This window comes from Orbilia oligospora (assembly GCF_000225545.1).
Source record: "Orbilia oligospora ATCC 24927 unplaced genomic scaffold scaffold00083, whole genome shotgun sequence".
Lineage (NCBI taxonomy): Eukaryota > Fungi > Ascomycota > Orbiliomycetes > Orbiliales > Orbiliaceae > Orbilia > Orbilia oligospora.
Window position 1 is genome coordinate 255,722 of NW_011645640.1, and position 21,861 is coordinate 277,582.

General features: G+C 45.4%; 7 protein-coding genes across 7 annotated transcripts; 5 read left to right on the top strand and 2 right to left on the bottom strand.

Moving 5' to 3' along the window:
• Positions 1–323: 323 nt before the first annotated feature.
• AOL_s00083g69 (uncharacterized protein) lies at positions 324–2,115 on the bottom strand (the record flags this gene model as incomplete). Its single annotated transcript, XM_011125248.1, has 2 exons — positions 324–1,557; positions 1,637–2,115. The coding sequence occupies 2 exons, from the start codon at positions 2,113–2,115 to the stop codon at positions 324–326; spliced, it is 1,713 nt and encodes a 570-aa protein (XP_011123550.1).
• A 535-nt stretch (positions 2,116–2,650) lies between these two features.
• On the bottom strand, positions 2,651–6,601 carry AOL_s00083g70 (uncharacterized protein; the record flags this gene model as incomplete). The annotated part of the gene is made up of 1 exon (XM_011125249.1): positions 2,651–6,601. The coding sequence occupies one exon, from the start codon at positions 6,599–6,601 to the stop codon at positions 2,651–2,653; it is 3,951 nt and encodes a 1,316-aa protein (XP_011123551.1).
• A 3,468-nt stretch (positions 6,602–10,069) lies between these two features.
• On the top strand, positions 10,070–12,317 carry AOL_s00083g71 (uncharacterized protein; the record flags this gene model as incomplete). The annotated part of the gene is made up of 4 exons (XM_011125250.1): positions 10,070–10,191; positions 10,255–10,324; positions 10,388–11,486; positions 11,695–12,317. 4 exons carry the CDS (start codon positions 10,070–10,072, stop codon positions 12,315–12,317), a joined length of 1,914 nt encoding a protein of 637 aa, XP_011123552.1.
• A 798-nt stretch (positions 12,318–13,115) lies between these two features.
• AOL_s00083g72 (uncharacterized protein) lies at positions 13,116–14,366 on the top strand (the record flags this gene model as incomplete). Its single annotated transcript, XM_011125251.1, has 1 exon — positions 13,116–14,366. One exon carries the CDS (start codon positions 13,116–13,118, stop codon positions 14,364–14,366), a length of 1,251 nt encoding a protein of 416 aa, XP_011123553.1.
• Positions 14,367–14,994: 628 nt separating this feature from the next.
• On the top strand, positions 14,995–16,029 carry AOL_s00083g73 (uncharacterized protein; the record flags this gene model as incomplete). Its single annotated transcript, XM_011125252.1, has 3 exons — positions 14,995–15,238; positions 15,488–15,589; positions 15,692–16,029. The coding sequence occupies 3 exons, from the start codon at positions 14,995–14,997 to the stop codon at positions 16,027–16,029; spliced, it is 684 nt and encodes a 227-aa protein (XP_011123554.1).
• A 1,266-nt stretch (positions 16,030–17,295) lies between these two features.
• AOL_s00083g74 (uncharacterized protein) lies at positions 17,296–19,845 on the top strand (the record flags this gene model as incomplete). Its single annotated transcript, XM_011125253.1, has 1 exon — positions 17,296–19,845. The coding sequence occupies one exon, from the start codon at positions 17,296–17,298 to the stop codon at positions 19,843–19,845; it is 2,550 nt and encodes an 849-aa protein (XP_011123555.1).
• A 782-nt stretch (positions 19,846–20,627) lies between these two features.
• Positions 20,628–21,754, top strand: AOL_s00083g75 (uncharacterized protein; the record flags this gene model as incomplete). Its single annotated transcript, XM_011125254.1, has 3 exons — positions 20,628–20,708; positions 20,795–20,848; positions 21,077–21,754. The coding sequence occupies 3 exons, from the start codon at positions 20,628–20,630 to the stop codon at positions 21,752–21,754; spliced, it is 813 nt and encodes a 270-aa protein (XP_011123556.1).
• Positions 21,755–21,861: the final 107 nt, after the last annotated feature.

Consider the following 21,861-nt stretch of genomic DNA (forward strand, 5'->3'; position numbering starts at 1 on the left):
TTAGTGAGTGCAAAGTTAGACCAAATACTATACTTTACGAGTAGATATCTCTACTCAGCTGGTTTGACAGGTGCGCGTGTGAGTTAATACTGGTTCTGGAAGCCACTTTTATGCCGATAGCCATGCATGTAAGCTAGGGATGATCAATCTCGATCTATTATAGTAATGCTAGCGAGTCAAATGAGCAAGTAGCTTGTTTTAAGATCTTGATTGGGTTTTGAGGGTAAAGGTAGCTCTCTACTTATCTCGGGATAGCAGTGGCCTTGTTAATTTGTGTCTTCATGAAGGCGGTAGAGAGGCTATGATGTATACTATATGAAATTTTAATCTTCCTCCCAGCATTCATTTCGCATCCAGCACTTGTCTTCGACCCTCTCAAACCTGTAGACCTTCTCTTCTCCATCATCCGCTGTCTCTTCTCGAAGCCTCCATCTATGAATATAATAATCGAAAACCCCCACCAAATCTTCTTCATTCCCAGAGCGAGGAAACCTCGTCCTACACCTCGAACTACCCCATTCTCCTTCTGTGTGCTGCCTAAGCATAATCTCAATATCCCTCCCTTTAAAAATTTTATCCATAGATCTAAAATCCGTCAAGACATTAATCAGTGAGGACGCAACATTATAATCTGCTGCGATACTGCCGGTATGAATCCTTATCAACTCTGGGCAGCTTCGTACAAAATCGTTGATTAAGGTAGGTAAGCTGTTGATAACTGTTCCCTCCCCTGTTAGAAGAAAATTGCGTTCTATAAATGGGAATTCGATCTCCTGTAGCTTTTTGCATTCTAGAAGTCCTCTCCCATCGGTTCTCTTGTCTGACCAACCCCATGGTTGCCCTTCTACCACGCCAGAAATTCGAAAGCAACGTAAAGTCCCCGCCACGGTGGGTATTATGACTGCAAAAATTCTTAGGATATCCGATTTGCTCGAAACATGTAACTTTAAGTCAGTTATGGCCTTCTGCTGCAATAATACCTTTTGAATATTGTTCGTATAGACCCCGACTGCAAACTTCGTTATTCCATCGATTCCAGTAGTCACGAGGGAATCAAATACAGCATAGACAGGATGACCATCCAATACGTAATATATATATTCTGAACAGTCGAAAGAAATTCTCTTTAATCGTTTCAACTTTGAGAGGTTGGGTTTTACGGAGCCGATCATGTTTTCGCTGGTGTGGAGTTGTAGTTCCTCAAGGGTTTCGAGGTTGTTGATTGCCCCCCATAGGGTGTCGAAACAATCGGCGTCTACCCAAGTTTGGTACGTATAACTGAAACTCTTTAGTTCGTGGCATCTGGATATTAACTCGGCCACAGCAGCCATGTCGATGCGATCGATCTCTTCCTCAGTACTCTTTGTACTTGCCCCGATGATTTCAAGTCGATCGCAGCTTGACAGTGGTTTAAGATACTGTGTTAGGGCGTAGGGAGCGGCGAAGGTGTGCGATACCGTAAATTCATATTTCTTTTGTGTTAATAACATAGGAGAGAAGAGGAGCTTTGCGATTTGATCGTAGACAGGGAAAGGTAATAGGTCTGAGGTTTGCCATCTAAATAGATATTGCATTAAGTTAATATTCCTTGAAGGAAACGAAAGAAAGTTAACTCGACAATCAATGATTCGTTTACCTTAATAATTTTAAACGGCTAGAGATCGTAGAAATGACCTTTGTGAAGAGGTCCAAAAAGGAATTAAGCTCCTCGTCGGGTACAATTTCGGCACAATCCGCCAAACAACGGGAGTTACTAGGCATATTCAAGTGACCGGACGTCCGCCATTTTGACCGTGTCCAAGTAAATTCATCTGTCACCACAAAGGGATATCTCGTATCTACCACAAGGGTTCGAACGTGTGTCAAAGTCCCGTCAGTACTCAAGTCGATTTCATTATTTTCTGTCAGCAGACAGGAACGAAGATTATCGAGTTTGGTTCGACTATTCTTGTGATTCCCGAGACGGAGTACCAGCGTTTTGAAAACAGTGGCGCCGGTGGTTGCAATGATTTTTGGGGTTGGGTATGCTAATCGAAGTGATTTGGCAGAATCATTGTCGAGGTACTGGACGATATTGTGGTGTAGTTCGAATGGAAGCTTGTTGAATGAGGCCATCTCGCTTTGATGTAGCTTCAATACCAACGCCGACCTACTATTCTTGCGACTTGCAACTACTAGTTATATATATATATATATATTAGACCGGGTCGGAGTTTGGGGTAGCTAGTCAGAATGGTGCTCGTCGTCGCGTTCTCTTATGCGTCGCAATTAATCGGAGACAGAATTGGCCCGGGCTCAGAGGTTGACAGGCCAAAAATGCACCGCCTTTTTGATGTGCAACTTACAACATGCAACATGCTTTCAACATTGATCGATATCACCGACGCGACGTCGCTTTGCCGACCGTTCTCAGATAAGGACACCATATTTGATTCTTCATCACCGTCGTAATAATATACATGTATTTTCATGCTCTAAAAGGCATTTGGTTCGCTATGTAATTCTTGTAGTCGCTGTATGAATACCAACAACCTACATACAGATATTATCTGTTTCCAAACCCCCTCTATCTTCTATTCGGTGTTTGGAGTATCATAAATGCATCCACCACATGTCGAACCCGCAAGTCTTCTGGAAGACTGAACGGACCTTACTGAGCAAATAAGGTGAGGCCCTCAAAGACCTCAGCCGTCCACTCCAACTTAATCTTGCTCACACATTTCATAAACGCCTTGCTCGTCCAAACAACATCTTGGTACATCACCGCCTCTCCAAATGCTTCTTTCCTTTTGGCTGCCTCTCGAGCTATCTTGCTCTGTTCCCGGTCGTGCCCGCCCTCGCTCCAAATGTCTTTCTTTGACCGCTTGACTTCACGTTCGATGCTCTCCCACATCAAACAACTGCTCGGATGGACCGACATATCTACCCCGGAAGCCACATTTCCGGTCGATGTCAATGTTCTGTAGTTCCGACCGTTGGTCCTCTTGGCGATGTTTTCAACCCCAACGCCCTTCATAAAACACCTCAAGATCTTTTCAGTTTGCTCCGCACTGACTCTTGGGTATCTTGCCACCAAGGTATCACTCTCGTACCTCATTTCACTGTCCCTCGGTAGGTCTCCAACCTTGTCAAGGCGGCAATACCCCCGAAGCTGCTTGCGAATATTCTCCACCTTGCGCATTAATGAATATGAAATTTGGTACTCTTGGCAGAACTTCTTTTGTTCGCTTGGGCGCTTGCTGAGATATCTTCGAAGGATATTGAGGTATGTAACGTGATCTCCGGATGGGTGAACAATATCCATCCGCTTGTTCTGCACCTTCTCCTCTTGCGTTAATTCTTCATCCGAGTCTTCCTCGTCCGTATGCCTCCTCTTCTTTTTTTTAGCAAGCAAAGGATCGGATTTTTCCTTCGGCTCCGCCAAGGTCTTCTTCCATCTTGCGGGCTGCAATATGATGTTTCCATCCACCGAGAGACAACTAAGGACATCAATAACATCAACCAAAACATTTTCCTCGCTACTTTGGTTGGACTTCTCTTCCTCGCTTGCAGCTACAATAACCCGGCTTTGTACCGGAGGCAGCGGGAATTTGCTCATCTTCTTCCCGACATCACTAATGTTACCGTTGTCGTTAATAGCGCCTAGTTCATGTAATGTCGTCAAAGCTTTCACCCTGCTCTGATGGCTAGGACCATCCAGGAATGGGAAGTTATTAACTGTGTCCATACTATTTTCGGATTTAATAGCAAGCAATGTTAACATCGCACCGGCTAGGTCGCAGTGGAGAATCTCAGGTTCAGTGTCCTTTTGAAGCTGTTTGAAGAAATCTTGAGTGTAGAGTCGGTAGCAAGTGCCGGGAGCTTCACGACCTGCTCGACCTTTTCGTTGTTGGGCGGAAGCCTGTGAAATGTCCGTGACAAGGAGCGACTCAATACCAAGCTGGTGCCTAAATCGCTTCATTTTTACTTTTCCACAGTCAATAACGTGTCGGACGCCCGGGACGGTGACAGAGGTTTCAGCGATATTTGTTGCAATGATGACCTTGCGTTCCTTAGGATTCCCCCTAACGAAGACCCTCTGTTGTTCTGCGGGGTCGAGACTAGCGTATAGTCGCATAACGTTCAGCTTGGGCTTGTCGGGTTCCATCTGTAGAGCCAGCTCCTCGACCATTGATGCCAGTTCCTCGATTTCCTCGCTTCCAGTAGAAAAAACGAGGATATCTCCGGGACATGGTTGTTGGTAGTGAACTTGGAATATTGTCTTGGCCGCAGCCGTTTGGAAATTATCGATCGACGTTGGCGTATAAAAGACCTCCACAGGGAATATCTTTCCAGGAATTCGACAGATAGGTGCTGGCGGGAACTTTTCGCTGACTTCCCCGGTTTCTGGATGCCCACCAACATAACTTGCCATTTTTTCCACGTTTAGGGTAGCGCTCATGACAATTAGCTTCAAAGGTACCTTCTTCTTCCTACGAGCCTCGACAATGCCCTTGAGAAGGCCCATTCCAAGATCTGTAGACACACTACGCTCGTGAGCTTCATCAACGACGATCACAGAGTAACGTGACAACTCAGGGTCGTGTAGAATCTCATTAAGCAACATGCCGTCAGTTATGTAACGGATTTTCGTGCTATGGTCGCTCATATTATCGAATCGAACACAATAGCCGACTTCCTTGCCGAGAGTAGTGCCCATTTCATTAGAAACACGCTGCGTAAGCGAAATTGCAGCCACTCGACGAGGTTGGGTGATAGCAATGCATCCACCGTATTTTTTCCCGCCTGCACTAGTCATCCTAGACATACAGGGTTGGTTTAGGAGGAATTGACCTATCTGTGTGGATTTACCAGAACCTGTTTCACCAACCAGGACCATACTATTGGACTTGCGGATAGTGGCGCGGATTTCATCCTGGAATTCCCAGATGGGAAGGGATGTGCGGACCACCTGGAGTTCTCGAGAGATTTGCTCTTTTGATTTGACGGGTGGCTTTGGCGGGGCAGGCGTCAGCGGGTCGACTAGACCCGTGGTAGAGTCGTTCCCAACTTCCTGTTCAGACTTCGTTTTATGACTCGATAGCACGTCCTTAAAGAGCTTGTTTTTTAGAGGTGCCTCATGCCGGGCCTCCTTCTCAACTTTATTCTGCAGGGGCACCTCTTTCTGAGCCTTTACTTTATCCTGTGGTGGCAAGTTTTTATAGACTTTATTTTGCAAAGGTACCTCCTGTTGAACCTTTGTTTTTTCACGCGGTAAACCCTTCTTTTTAATCTTATTCTGGAGAGGCGCTTGCTGTTGAACCTCTGTTTTGTCTTGCGGTGGCAGGTTTTTATAGGCCTTATTCTGCAAAGGCGCTTCCCGTTGGGGCTCTAACTTGTCCTGTAATAGCGCCTTCTTCTCAGCGTTTTTGTATAGAGGTGGTGCCTCTTGATGAGGCTTCTGTGGGATCGTTTGTAGTTCAGACGATGGTTTGGGACCAGAACTAGCGGTTGTCATGGAGTTTTCAGATACAGGATCCCCTGACCCCAGTGATGCTTTCGATGATTCCGTAGACGGATTTGTAGAAGACTCCTTGGGATTCGACTTAAGTCTATCCCAGACACTTTCGATCTTCTTAGAAGTAGCTTTAGCCGGTTTCTGGGTCAAGATCGATGTTAACAATGACTCAGGCAGCATGAAATCCGTACCCTCGCCCCCTGGGATGGCTGGGAATATTGGTGAATCTCTTTTGGTAGCTGGCTTCCGTGCGGCAGGAGGGCCCAATATTGAGTTTGGTAGCACGAAATCGGTAGTGCTCTCTGGAACGGTTGGGAACACCGGTGATTCTACTTTAGTGGTTGGCTTCTTCCGCCCAGCAGGAGGTACTAATATTGAGTTGGGCAGCATGAAGTCCGTAGTACTCTCCGGAACGGCCGGGAATACTGGTGATTCTCCCTTGGTAAGTGGCTTCTTCGATTGTTTAAGAGAAGGCTTGTTAGAGTCAATATCCTCCTGTCTCTTTCGCTTTCGCTCCTTTGTAAGCCGTTCAGGTTTGGTGTCTCTTGAGGTAGAGTTAGTGGCAGGAGGTGATTTTGGACGCTTCCTTCCCTCCTTCGACGCTTTCACCGGCTTATCCAGCACGACTGCCTCTTCAACGAGCCTTTTGCGGATCTTTCGGGGAGGAGCAGTATTCGACCTGGGCTCCTGGCTGTCACTAAAGCCGTTCCAAGACGAATACCCGCCATCTTCAGCTTCTTTGTCAGCTCGTTCCTTATCGGCTAACCTTCGCTTTTTCCTCTCCAATTTCTTCCTTGCTTTTTCATTCTTTTGACGAAGCTCTATAGCCTCGACCTCGCTAATGCCCCCATTGGTAGTTGAAGATTCTTTCACTGCGCCAGTATGCTTTGATGGTTTAGATATCGGAGGAGGTGGAATTGATCGGCCAGACGGTTCAGGTGATTCCGAGAAAAATTTGGTCTTCTTTCCCTGTCCAGTACTAGAGCGCAGGGTTTCCTGTAGTGCATCATGTTGGTGTCGTAGCCGGACCTTCGAAAGAGCAGAGACGGATGACGATGAAAGATAGTCATCTTTGACCTTCTGGCGTTTATTAGGATGAGACATTATGTATGTAGGTGATAGGGATTAGTCGGTGAGTAGGTGGGCGGGGTGGTGTATCAGAGGGAACGGTTATGCAAGTGGGATGGTCTCTATTTTGATGATGAGTGTAGGTTTTCGAGAAGAAATAATAACCATTTCGGCACGGAAGGACGGTAAATGAATAGAATAGATAATGCCGCCAAGAATAGGGAATGGGAATAAGAATAAGGGATAGGTGATGACAGCGATGATGGTGATTGTGATGAGAGTAAATGATGTTGGAGATGCAGGTGGGCAGGCGCATATAGGTTTTAGCTCGCGGGCTTTGTTCGCAGACACCAGAAATTTTTCGAGGTTTTGATGGTCGCATTGATAGCATGGCCCGTGTGTGCCTGGCTGGGACATGGGGTTTGTGCTTGGCACTATTGGCGTTTGCTCCAAACATGGCAACACATTGACAGAATACCGCAGAACAACACATTTTCGACATCATACAACACAAACACAATGCTATTGAGGAATCTCAGTGCTCAGCAACAGACGTCTATAGTCAACGCTCACAGCATCATCATCAATACTGTAATTGTTCCCGTTTAGGAAATTTAATGAGCAGAGTCAAAAGTTTCCCTAACCTCCATTATTTAACTAAGCTCTCTCTTCCTGCTTTCTTCCTCTTTCCATCTTCCTCCCCCACCTTATACCTTCCTACCTTTTACAATATAACATACCTACTACCTATGCATACTGTAGACTTCATTATCTGATCAGCTCTCAGGGATACAACAAAACGATAAGTAGGATATCAATTATAGCCCGGGCATTGATACCCAGCTGCTCTAGGTTTGCCAATTCCCTTGCTTATCGAATCATAATTTGGGTTTACAGGAGGCTCGATACCGCTGTGATGAGAAATTAATTTGAAGGACACACACATGACTTCAAAAAACGGATTATCCGTATCCTTTAGCAGCTCTGAGCGGTATTCAACTTTTACGTTCGTCTTGTTTGTTTCCCCCCTCCCCCCCCCTCTTTATCTTCTGCTTCTGCTTCTCATTTGTCTTACCCTGACTTCTTGTCTATTCCAACCTACTGTTTATTTTGTCTCGTCGCCAGACTCCTCAACTGTGCTGTTTATTCCAACGCTTCAATTCTGAACAAGGTACCCCCCTCTCTTCAAATGCCTTCTAGCTCCGTCTGTACAAGCCTCAATCTACAAACCTCAATAATCTTCCTCCTGCCGACTTTAGTTACGGTCAGCTTCTATGCTAAACAACACAAGCACCTTAGCATGGCAGACATGAGACTGCTCCTTGTACAAGGTTGCATGACACCATTGTTCTTACTAATTTCTTCTTAGCAGTTTGTTATAATTGCCTGTTTTCCCTCTTGATATCACTCCTTTACAGCTAACATGGAATTGTTCCTGAGACTGCTTCCATTCCATTATGGTTACCTAGCACTGTCCAACACTTATTTACTCCACAACTTGCATCTTTCTACAAGGCTTAGTATCCTCTCCTAGCTTGCTCCCTCACCCCCGGTGGCCTCGCTCTCCATCTGCCAGGTTTTGAGAGAGAAACCCCCTCCCCCTTTTTTTTTTTTTTTTACACATTAAAAATTCAGGGCACGCATCATCAAGATCTTAGAAACTATATCGTTGAGAGACATTCTGGGCTTACTTGGAACCGCATCATAGACTTCCCCTCGGTCCTTCAAGTTCGAGGCTATACTTAGACCCCTGTGATTACATGGGACTTTGTAGAGAACCCTTATACTATGTTCAATTACCAGCATATGCCACTACTGGACACTCCAGAGGTGGCAGCTGAGACAGACTAGTACCTTGCCACTCCCATGCAACTGGGTGGTTGGCCAATTTAACTTCTACATCATACCTGAGGCTCCCTTCTATAACTTAGTTGTACAAGAGAGACCCTCGCCTCAGCATGCGGAATTTAACGACAGATTACTCTGTTAGACCGACTTTTACCTAAACAAGTAATATCAGTTACTTGGGCTCTTCCAATTATGGATAGAGGTATAATGGCTCTACCGAGCCATTTATAACTCCGGATTGGAGTTGATTTGTAAGTAACTAGCCACCTATGGGTTCCACGTTATTAGGTCTGCTGCTAACATCATTACGCCTAACTTTGGGAGCATTCCTACTAGTGCGGCTTCGTGCTCAAAGTCCTTTTTCTTTCTTTCCTTGTCCCTTTAGCGTAGTCCTTTAGCGAATAATTTTGAAACTTTTGCGAAAAAACGAAAAACATCTGGAAAACTTTGGAAAAACCAGAAAAAAATCAACCAAACCTGGGTGACGTTACCTCGTTTCCCCGCAGGAGAAGGTTGGTAACAGTATCAAACTTCCAAAGGCGTTGAATATAACTAAATTTCGGACGTCATTTAGTCTCGATTTGAGGATCTTCGTACAACCTATTTGCTCGCACGTTGGCTTTGTCTTGCGGTCAGGACTCTGGCCCCGGAGCTATCTTAGCTTTAATGGTAAGTCACCAATCCCGCTATATTCGAGATCCCTAGATGCGTGCCCTGCTCTTTTCCTATTCATTATAATTTCTGCTCGAGGATACTTGGGCTCAGGTGGAAAATGATGAAAGAAATACTATAATTTATTGTCACACCGAAGGTTTCCCTAGCAAACCGCTGTGGAAGTCCTCAAGTTACGGATTCTGATTCCACCTGGTACGGACAGTGCAGAGCACTTGTTCAGTAAGAGTACTTTCTTCCCTATGCCAGTATATATAAGTACCTATTCTTAGATAGAAGAAACAAATAAAAGACATCAAGTAGTCATCATTACCATTATCTTACGAGCACCGTACTATTGTTCTCCTAGAATGTAATTAATTGCAGCACATCCATTTTCTCGCATCTGTTGCATTATTGGTGTTGAGCGGCGACTTTCCTTGGCCGTTGCCGTATTCGGCGACAGCGCGCATTCTCACCAGCCAAGGCGATGCATCTTTGGACACTATTCCTGCCCAATTAGGTTCCCCTTTCCTGCCACTTCAACCTCAACGTCGGTGTATCTCGAATATCACCTGCTCTCCCCGGAGAATATGGTCAGCTATCTTTTGGGCCTATGTTGTTCTGGATCTTGTGTCACATCCGACGCCCTTTCAACCTCCGATCCCTCATTTTCCCCTCGACCTAAGTAGCTGATCCGACATCCAGCCATTGTTTATCATACCAATCACCATTTACTTCACGAACTCCTACTGCCACCGTTGAAAGATTCCCGAAGAAACTTTAGGCCCCATCCGACCGTTGAGAGATTTTTGGACAGAAGCCCAATTGCAATTGGGTTGTTTAAACGCCAGCGACACGTTTTTTTTTTTTTTTTTTTTTTCAGAAATTCATCAGCCACACAAACACCACGTTCCGAGACGGAGGATCCCGAACGGGGGATCAGGAAAGGACAGAGCAAACCCTTGTGCACGGAGGACGTTTTGACGTCTCGACAACACCGCCATGGCGAGACGAATATTCACGTCGCTGGCATTTCAACTCCTGGTGGTATTAATATCACTTCTGTGTTTTTATGATACGCCTGTTGAGGCACAATCGGACACGGACGGATATAGGTCAACAGTGTAAGTTTCCTACCTCTAAGGCTAGAGCTACCTAGTGCAAGTAGCTAACACCAACGATAATAGGTTCGATCCGAAATATATCCCTTATCAAGAGCTTTTGATAACACCCAAGACTCATGCAGGGCTATTTAGCGTAAGGGTTCAATGTACGAATGGTCAATTGCTGGGTATCGCTAATATAGTTATTTGTCTTTAGTTCACCGGGAGATGGCGTCGAAGACGTGATACATATACTGCCTCGAGATGGCCGGGTACATACCTTACAGTCCTAGTCTACGGTGACACTTGTATTCTCAAGCTACGTCCAAAGCCGCAAGGGAAAATAGACGATTACAGCTTCTATGTCTCTGTCGACGGATCTGAAGACCTGCTCTACACTCTCCCAACCTTTGATTCATTAGACAGGGACCGGGAAGTCATCTTCGTCCCGATCACCATTCCTGGCAAAGGGAAAAACCAGAAGAAGGGGAAGCAGAGTACCCTGGACCCCCATACTGTCAGAATCATTAGTATCGCGGATCATCCATTTTCTTTTGAAGGATTTTTGGTCGCGAATACGCTGGTACGACAAGGACAGCTTTGGACAGATGGACAGGATGATCGAGTATACGTTGAATTTATCGGAGAGGGTGTTGACGCGGAGGTTTATGGCGGGTTGCTAGGATACGACCACGATAATTCTGGAGGAGGGGTCGGAGACGATGGAGGCGCACATGCCGTGAGACAGGTTGTAAAGAATGGCGTGTCAGTTGTTAACTCGACACAATTCAGGGCAGCCGAGATATTGGGGATCAGACACGCACACGCTGATGCCGGATCTTGTTTTTTGTCGAAGTGTGACCCTAGAGATCCCTTGCCTGGATTGAAGGATCAGTATTTCAACGAAAATCCTATACCGACGCAGGTTAGAGCCGAGGAGTTGGGAAAGCTTTCGAAGCAGTTCCAAGATATGCTACAAAAGGAGTTGCAATTCTTTAAGGAAGACCCATGGCTGAAGCAGGTTGGCCCACAGATGCTAATCGTGGATGTTGGTGAGAGGGACTTCTTGAGACTCGAGGAGCCTGTGGATGCCGAGAAGTTTAAGAGAGAACTGATGGTTTTCTTGGGACGTCTTAGAGAGTCTGCAAGGCCGGACGCCCACATCATTGTTGTCGGTCGGGATTGGGAGAATGCAGACCCTGATGCGCCAAAAACAACATTCCGAAGCGTTGTTCCACAGACGAGTGAGATGAAGGCGAGGAGGATGAAGCTTTTTCAGGTTACAAAGGAGGCTGCCACTAAGATCCACGCCGAAGGTAAAGTACCCTTTCCACACTTGTCATTATTTTCACCAAGATGCCCTTTATGATGAAGCACAATTTCACACAAACTTGTTCTGAATACAAAGTCATGTGGAAGCATAAATTGATATCCAACTGCTGTCTGACCGGGCCCTTGATATTTCATATCCACGATATACTCCCTCCCTACCGCCCGCTTAGTACTAACTAATTTGGTATAAAGATAAAAACCTTGTGTTTGCCATCATAGAACCCAGCAATTCGCCCAAGCGTGATCTCATCGACCTCCTCTGCACTTTCGTCATTCCTGTTTTCCACCCTGCCCCGAAATCCGTCAACCCGCTCGCCAAGAAGCCGCAACCCAACAAGCAACAAAGTCTCTGCATTTCCATTGGAAACACGAAACACCTATATCCAGATCTCTCAGAGGAAGCGTTTACTGAAGGAGATGATCACGAACACCTACCGCTTTCTTCTACGGAAATTAATGTGGAAGAGCACACTGCACCTCATGAAACGGCACATGGAACTAGATTTATTTTTCTTTATGCTGTTGTGCTCGTTGGATTTTGCGTCGGACTTGCATATCTGCTTGCCCGCCCGTTCTTGATGGTTCTGACAAATTTGGGAATCGTTCAAGGTAATAGACGGGTATACGGAGTTAGAGATATGGAGACCGGAATGGGCTTCGGATTCGGTAGAACAGGACGAGGCCGCTTTGCAAAAGAGAAGAACAGCATCAGTGTGGCAAGGAGTAATAGTGGCAGTGAAGAAGAGGGATTTGTTGTCCTAGCTGGCGGAGGGAGCCAGAGTTTAGGGGGTAGGAGGAAAGGTGGGTCGAAATGAAACGACTCTCTAGGAAACTTGGATTTGAATCGAAGCATTTGGCGCGGTACCTTTTTTTTTTTTGTGACATCTATTTGTAGCATGCATATGAGCGATATGGTGTTTCTCTGTGTGTAGTCGTCTTTTGGCTGGGAGGGTTCAGTATTGCCGGTTCTCTCCTTGGTTCTCTTTTTTTTTTTTACCTTAATCCGCGGGGTTCCTTTTGCTTCGATCCGCAGTTCTGCATTGCGAAGCCTCTGTTTCGTTGACGCATTGATATACCCATTACCGGCATTATTTGTGACTTCAATAATATATTACCACTATAAGCTTCATTTGTGCCTGGAGAAAATCTGTCGGTGTGAAAATGTATTTCATTCGATAGCCTGCACCTTGCAAGGCTGGCTGAAGCAAAAGAAAAAATTGTAAGCTAAAGGTGCCTGAAGTTTTGACTCATATATGCATATCAGGAACACTTTGTGCTTCGTATCTCTGAACCATAATTCTACGCAGATCTAGACTGATCAATCTTTGAGGCATAGCAAGCGTAAGGCCATGGCATCAATATAAATTCTAACTGCCATGAAACATATAAACTTCCTCTCGTATTCTACCACAGCCTTATATTTTCGCTATAGATTTCATCCTCAGCAGCGTATTGGTATAACTTATTTTAAATCTATTCACACTTCTTCAATCCCACAAATCTGACGACGCCATTCAGGAAATAGGTACCTAGTAGCTCTATCTCCGACCCCGAAGGGACCTCCAATTGCAAATTGTCGACACAAAAGACTTTTCCATTCAACCCCACTAAAGATGGGTGGATCCGCGTTCTCCAACCAAGGAGTTTTAACCCCTCGAATGAGTCCAGAGGCTTATCACAGACTCAAGACAAAATACCACGATATCCTAAAAGGTCTCTACGGATATGTGGTCACCCCTCCGGAGGCACCCGGGAAGACGTCATATGGGGATCTAGACTATCTCGTCGCCGAACCGATCCTTTCGAAGAAATCGAAACTAACGACCATGGAGGATGTGAAAGTTGCATTTGGAGCGGAGTATATGACTGCTATCGCTGGTGCTACAACATCTTTCGCGGTACCTTTGGAACTAGAGGAGAATTCTGGTGAATTGGAGGAGGGAGAAGAAAGGGAGGATGGGAAAACATACGCGCAAATTGACGTTCATGTCTGCCCATCACCCGAGAATATGTGGTGGGTCTCATTCAAACATGCCTACGGAGATCTATGGTCCATCCTCGGCATCATGGCTCGAACGAAAGGGCTAGTAGCGGACGAGAAGTGTCTTAATCTTCGGATCAGAGAAATCGAAGATCACAACAGAGAGTTAGCGAAGGTCGAATTGACGAAGAGTGTTAACGAGACACTTGAGTTTTTCGGATTGGATGTTGGTAAATATGAAAAAAGGTTTGGGAGTGTCAAGGAGGTTTATGAGTTTCTGACTGAGAGTCGGTTCTTTGAAGAGAGAAGCTTTACAAAGAAGAAGTTTGCAAATGCCAGCGATAGAAGTAAAATTGGGAAGAGAGATATGTTGAAAGGTTGGTTTGATTTTTTGGGGGTAGACGTTATACTAGTTGGCAAGGTTCTTGAAGGAGGTCAGAAAGAGGCAGAGAATGATGATGTGACAGACGGTGGGAAGGATGGAGAGGGTGTCCAAGAAGATCGTGCCGAGTCACCCGAGGAAGGGATTACCAGAGAGCAGGTACTCGAAGAAGCACTAGAAAGGTTCGGCAAAAGAGAGGGATACGAAAAGAAGGTCAATTCTTGGAGAAGAAACCTCAGGGTTGAAATGGTAGCAAGAGGGGTCGCAAAAAAGCTCATCGACGGAGGACATAACGGTCCGAGATCTGCAAGGGCTAAATCTTCAAAACTGAGGAAACAGATTAATGAGGGTGAGATGGATGAGATCTTTGATATGACTGAGGAGCAAGTTCAGATGTTCATTCAAGATCGTGTGAATGAAATCATCGAAAGCAATGCGAATAATACGGTTTCAAATACGTATACGGGTAGTGAGGTTGCGGCTGTATCTGGAAGTGGTTAATTATAATTAAAGGACCGAGTTTAGGGTTGTCGGGTGACACTTATCTTACCTCTTACAGGATTCCAACGAAGGAACTTCTCTTTAATTTCTTTTTAAATTTTGTGGTATCGGTTTCTTATACCTGCTTGGTACATTTATATACCTACCTACCTAATTACCTAGGTACTTTATACAGCGATAATAAATATTAGAGTAATATAATGAGGGGTATGAATTGCATTTGACTGAATTTGAGGGGTGGGTCGTGGCATCCAGGATGTACTTATGCGTGCAGCTGCTTACTACAGCCTTACGGAGGCTGATATACGACCAGGGCTAATGTATATTACTATATTACTATACATGATGGGATTGTCAACTATAAACGGCTGGGATTAGGGCTTACAGACATCAATACATGTCCCGGCCCTAAGGCGCAATATTATGTCAGCCCAGAAATTCCTAGAATCCTGTGCACATACGTAGGCGCGGCGACGGCTCATTTTTGTAGTTTATATTGAAGGCAAAGGGAGGCCTTCCCCGTATTTAATGATCGGAAGGAAATATCAACTCGAGTTATGTCAAATATACTCTAATTACTTAACATTGTCCAAATCCAATTGCAAGACGGAAATCTCTAGAATCAGATATGGTAAACGATGTCGATGCCGCAGTTGGTTTACAAGCCGATACAAGAATACCCCTCAGCAGTCCACTAGATTATATTCTTGTAGAAGAGACAAGGGAAGCAGAAATAGTATCCGAAGAAAAGGTTTATATCTACAAAAAGCCACAAACAACGAGAGATAAAGCGAATATACAAAATCTGGAGGATGCCTTAGACCTAAACCGGGAGGGATACCTTTGTCCAGATATCTTAAATCAATTTCGAGGTTCGTGGCTATTAATATTTTCGAATACTCTATCTCAAGATTATATAAATATTGTTTTACCAAATTAATAGCATATATTTGTATTGTATATTTGCAACTATATGCATATCAACTTTGGGTTACAATGCAGCAAACCTTTAAATTGATCATGAGTCAAGATTTGCGCGTCAACGATGGAACCCGGGGGGGAAGTCAGAAATATGAATTCAAGTACATATACTAATAGATTCTAAAAAATTCTTACTGTAGACGCCTATCTCTATGTCGAAAAGCGGGTAATCGAGTTCCTAGAAGACTCTGAACTCTGGGGCCCAAAGTCAAAATTCGACGAACAGCTCGAGGACGCTAAAGGTACACATCTACTCCCGCCGAAATTATATATTATTCATAGAGAATGAAAAGTAAATGACCTAAAATATCCGCGATTCTCGTTTTAAATTCTCAATTTACTAGCTTTCATAATTTCTGGTGGAAAAGATGCAAGGTCGATGTTCAAAACTGAAGCATGGCATCTCATCTTCTACATAGCGCAAATGCTTCACCCGTCACACTTTACTTACTATCCAGGACACCAACGGGTTACAATATATGCTACTATAGGCATGGAGATCATTCAACTCATTGGGGCGACTAATATGAATATGGATCGGTCGTGCAGAAAGTCCGCGGCTGGTAACCGGGAGGTGGATTTTCAGGATTCTGTGCCGTATTATTGGGATTTATCGTACGAGAGAGTCCCCATAAAATGGACGGCTATTCAAGAGCGGAAAGAGAAGAGGAAGACGATCTAAGGCGTTTCTTACCGGAGTTTGGCGAGAAATTTTGAGTCAGAATGTCTTGACTTGCACATGTAGTTAACTGATAATTATACCCGAGTCGAATCATAGGTAGCTATAGGCCATCTGGCGGCCCGATCTGAGCCGCAGCTGAGGACCTGTCTGTGTATTTCGGATAGTCTGGTCGCATGCCTATGAATTTTTGAAAACTAAAAAGCGGTCCCATCCTTTATGTATGGGCTTATATCATGATACGCATCAATACATTCGTGGGGAAGTTTAATTTTATGTTTTATAAATTTAGAAGCTTTCTGAATCCTATTTCCCCCATGGCCCCATAGTGTTATATCGATATCATAATACATTACTACTTCAAAAATTGCAAAATCTATCTTCCAAAATCCGTTCAAATACATTTAGGTGGCGAAATATAAAAATCAAGCAAGGATATGACATATTAATTTTCTATATTGGACCAAGGAGAATGCAAATTCGAAGTCAATAAATTTCTTTGATACAGGTTTTTCTGAATGTAGGCATGTTTTTGAAATTGCTCATTTGGAGGGTCAGGCTGACTCGAAGTTGTCAGGTTTTGGTGTTGACCGTGTTGTTAGTCATACCCGTCCAGCAGCTGATGCCCAAGCCCGTAACTATGTAAAGCCACCAGGTCGCACTCGCGAGCCCCTAATGTACTGTCATACTTAACTACTTAGTCTCGAGATCTCTAGCTACACCAAGAATATCTGATATCATCACCATCACCATCACCATCGCTAGTAACCTCAACATGGCCTCGACATAAACACACCACATCTAAACCACGAGATTATATAACAGGCTAGCCACAATGCTCGCCTTTTAGGATCCTTCGAGGACTTCCCGTTCTATTCAATATATAGCGACAACAGACACTCTGCTTGACATCGTCAAGTGAACGAGTATCTACTCTCCACACAATACCGTCAAGATGACACGGCGATTAGTAGCATTGTTCAAAGTACACCTTCAGCAAACGAATTGGAACTCTTTACGAAAAAGGGTGTGAATCTTCTCTCTTTCGAGTCTTCATCACGCTTAGTCGCGACATACGATATCAATCTTTCAAGCCCTTGAAGGGGTTCTTGTCCTGCAGGCCCGACCGGCTTCTGTGACGTCCTTATAGATACATATATACACATAGTAAATACGCTTAGGAATTAAGTTAGCTAAGGTCCGGACTAAGTCTTGGTTTAGCAGAGCTTCTAGAGCTTCTACTAACCTATTCCTACTCCTAGCAGAAACATGTCCAGCTTGTTCACATTCAATCACTCACCTTCTCCACCGTCTTCCCCATGGAATTCGGCTATCTCAACCCCGGTTCCACCGAACTCGGCCGCCAATACTCGAGTCGCAACTCCAACGCTGCTGCTTCCCGGTCCGAGCAAGGTGCACCCGAACAAGAGGGAAGGAGATGGAATACAATCTCTCGCCAGTGAGCCTCAGGAAGGGTCGACGGAGTATAAGCTGTCACTCCTCAACCCGAACCCGTTGCGACTTCAACACTTGACAACACAGCTCTTATGGAGACTCCAGCAGAGTTGTCCCTCCCATAATACTGCCGGGTTAATCGCTCCACCAGTTTCCGTGTTCGAAAATGAAGACGGGAAGGAGACGGAGTATCAATCCGGAACCCGAGCGGTAGATAAAGCGTACTATGCCACCTTGCTACAAGACAGTCAAGGATGTCTATACGAAATCGGGGTAGCAGATAATGGGAGACTACTAGGTCTTATTGAAGAGGAGCTAGAGACAAGTTTGGACACTCTAAGGAAGATGGCCGATGCATTGGGATGCGTGGTTGAAGTGGTTCGAAAGGTCAATGTCGCCAATACGATGACGGAGGATGGGGAGGTGATACCCTTATTCGCTGCGGAGGCCCTAGTACGGCCAGGACAATTCACATCAGTTCCAGCAATCGGAAGTGACCCTGCGGCAGACGCCCGTCACGCGAATAACATCCCACAGTTGCGAATCACTTTGACCGGGCCAACAAACGTGGGCAAGTCTTCGCTGCTAGGGACACTGACCTCTAGTACCCTGGACAATGGGCGTGGCAAGTCTAGACTTTCACTTCTGAAGCATCGACACGAAGTCGCAACCGGCAACACCTCTAGCATAGCGAGTGAATTACTTGGATTTACAGCAAGTGGTGAGATGGTAAATTACCACTCTGGTAACGTTGGCAGCTGGATGGATATACATGCCACCGTGGGGTCGAGCACAGCAGACCTCAAAGAGGGCCAAGAAAATTTTGCTAGAACCGTGTTTCTACTCGACTCTGCTGGCTTATTTAAGTACCGGCGCACAGCAATACGGGGTCTCGTTGGGTGGGCGCCTCATTACACTGCTATTGTCATGGCTAGCGACATTGAGCTCCCAGACACTGCTACTGGGCCCGCGTTTGAGTACATCATGCTTTGCTTGAAACTCAAACTCCGATTCTTCCTGTTGATAACAAAGTTGGACCTTGCCAGTAATGCAGGGTTGCGAAAACTATGCAAGTTGGCTTTTGAGATGATTAGGGCAGCAGGAAAAGAGCCAAAAGTCGTTCAAGGCGGCGGTGTAGAGATGATCAAGTTCATTTCCTTGAACAAGGATGCCGTTCTTGATGGCTCCGTTGTTCCAATTCTGCTTGTTAGTTCCGTGACTGGCAAAGGAATTGACACATTGCAGGCACTGATCGGACATCTACCAATACCCCCTCCTACAGAGCTAGTTATTGGAGATGACGAAGACCTTGCAGAAGCTCCAGGGCCTTCGAAGCCTCTATTCCACGTTGAGGACGTATTTGAGACTGTTTCAGCCCTGGTCGAAACCGTCCTCGGTGGGCATGTCAAGTACGGACAAATCAAGATGGGAGACAAACTGTTGCTTGGGCCGTTCCCATCTCTTTCCTACTCTCGACCAACAACCCCAGCCTCGAGCTTTGCAGATCATGGCAAGTATCTCAGTCGGTCACCGAACATGTCTCCTGGAAAGCACAGTCATGATCATTTGGCCCCAGAAGAGATCGGTGAATGGAAGACAGTGAAAGTGGTTAGCATTCGCAAGTGCCGCCTCCCTGTTGCTTCATTAGTGGCTGGTGAAGTTGGAACCATTGGATTGTGCCAGTGGAGTGAAGTTCCAGCTCCAGATGCACCATCTCATCCCGCAATCGCTCGTTTGATGTCAAGTGAGCGGCTCAGCCCACCTGGGCCAAAGATTCACGCCCCACAACCGACAGTACCGCATAGGGGCTCCCTCCAGAAATCGGTTTCGTTTGCAAATACTCTTGATGTGCCACAGACTTTGCATGTTGGTCTTTCAGGGGATCGTAGGCTACGGAAAGGTATGGTCCTGTTGCCATGCGGTGCCGAAACAGGAAGTGGACCGCAACCGAAGATTTCTACGGGTTTCAGCGCTGAGTTCGAGATTTCAGAGGAGCGTGGTGGAGTTCCATTAAGCATTGGCGCTAACGCAATCGTGTATTTTGGGAGTGTGAGAACCTGTGCTCGAGTTTTGGACAGAGTGCTTGTTGCTGGCGAAGGTGGTGGCGGATTGCATGATAAGTCTGCGGAGGATTCAGGAGGGCTATTCGGGTTTGATGAGGAAGAGGAAGAAGGCCATGAACTCACCGGAACAGTTGATGCTGGCGCGGTTAGGTACTCCTTTAGTTTCACTGCCACAGTCGAGTGGATTGAGGAAGGAACTATTCTGTTGGTCACTGACAGTGGGCGGCAGGGCGGTGGAGTAGGTGACGTTGGATTAGGGTTGGATGCGGCAATGTGTGGCAGGATTGTGAGCGTGGACTAAATGCCCAACCCCGCCAAATAACCTCCTCGATCGAGGTAGCCAGTGGCTGCAGTCTAACCTGAAAAGCGGAATAGAAATACACGGGGATGTCAGAATGAACCTTATGACTACTTTGATTTTGTGCTGTCTATTTCTTATTGATATGATTTCGCCATGTTTAAGTTTAAAATTTAGGATAATGGAAATGAAAAGGATTTGGTTCTCTTGAATTTCATGCGTTTAAATCGCAACTTAGTAATTAACCAGAAGGGTCAATGGCTTATTATATCACAGTGCATGTAACGTTCCAGATGTTGGTTCGCAATGCCATTGGTGGCCCAGCCAATTACCAACGCACAAAATCCAACGTCTGGTTTCATCTTCGAGCATTGAAACTCGAACGGCGATTTGAAGAGCTGTTATGCCGTTGGAGTTGTGATTTTGGGTAACATTACAGTTGATACCTGTCACTTCTGGCTGCTTTGCCTCCGGACCGTAGTCTTAGCAATTTTGCGATCTAATGGCAATAAGAATCCACATACGCCCACCCCTTCCAGGCCAGATCTTCTGCTTTCGTTGCTTTCTCCTCAAGTTCAGCCCAATTGCAAATTAATTCCAAAATACCCCCCGGGAAGTACTAAGTATATTCGAATATTCACTGGCTCTAAAGAGATACTTCTAGTCTTTCAGATTCGCCTTTGTGGAGGGGTGCACGAATAACCCCACAATTTCAAGTTGCCGATATAGCCAAGTAATAGCTGGTGGAGCTCTAGAGTATCTAGAGACACCTACGGCATCTCGCGATGGCCTTCTCAAAAATACTAGCAGTTCTCGTCCTTTGCGTTTTGCACTTGTCTATGCCCGCTGAGGCAATGTCACATAGGGTAAGCTTTTTTCGATTTTCTAAAAATAATCTTGAACGAATTAAATATATAAAGTAGCTAGTGCTAATCAAAATATCGAACATTAGCAAAAAATGCGTCTGAGAACCCGACATCAACCGTTCATGAATCCTGCTATGCATGTGAGTATACATTTGAATATCAAATTTGCAAAACCCTTATCATATCAGCCGACCTGATGCCCCTAGCTGTATGCTCGTATGTGCGTATCTTCACTTAATCAGCACCAAGACATCTAGAGCATCGGTCTTGGGGGAATTCATCTTGGACCTTTTTTCGAAATCCTTTTTTATTATATCGTTCATAGGTCTTTGTTTATAATCTGCTTACTTATTCTTCTCTAAATCTAGTATTACAACTCCACCGGACGTGACCCAACGGGCAAGGTGCCAGGGAACGCCGATGACATAGATGTGCTCGACGTAGAAATCGTCGACGGTCCATACAACGCAACCCACTCCGGATTGTCAAAACGACATCCTGTTCCCTTGATTCACAAGGAAACAATTCTATCAGTATTCGGATGGGATGGCAGTTATACCGAGGGCTTCCTCGGCTTTGCTGCATTTTTTTCACAGATTGTCGAACCACAGGTTCAAGAGGGTAAACTCGAGGTACCGCCCGGTTGTCGTCCCGTCTGGGCTTCTTGTCAGACGAATGGTGCGTTTAATGGGTTGGAATACGTTGAGGTATGCAATTACGGAACTGACTCGCGAGTAATTGAGAAAACGGAACTATACCAGCGTATCTGGGATATGATCATACCAAAGCTGTGGGAACTTGCTGGTACTAAAAGGTACCATACGGTTAGAGAGGCAATGAGACTCGATCAATCTAGATGGGCTGGTCGCTTGGAATGGGCTACCTCATACCCTAGCATTGCAATTCTTTCCAGCTATCTTAAGGCATATTCTTGGCCACATAATGATCCAACTATGGGTGTCGCGCTTTATAAAGACCCTCCTGCCCGGATCGATGACATGTATCTTCAGAACACTTGGAAGTTGAAGTGTGGCGAATTTGCTTGATTGGCTGAATCTGCTCCCTATTCTACAAAAGCGTCAGAGGTTACCTTCGAACGCGGGCGGGTATACATCGCTCGTATAGATGCTTTTTATCTATAATTTTTAGCTAC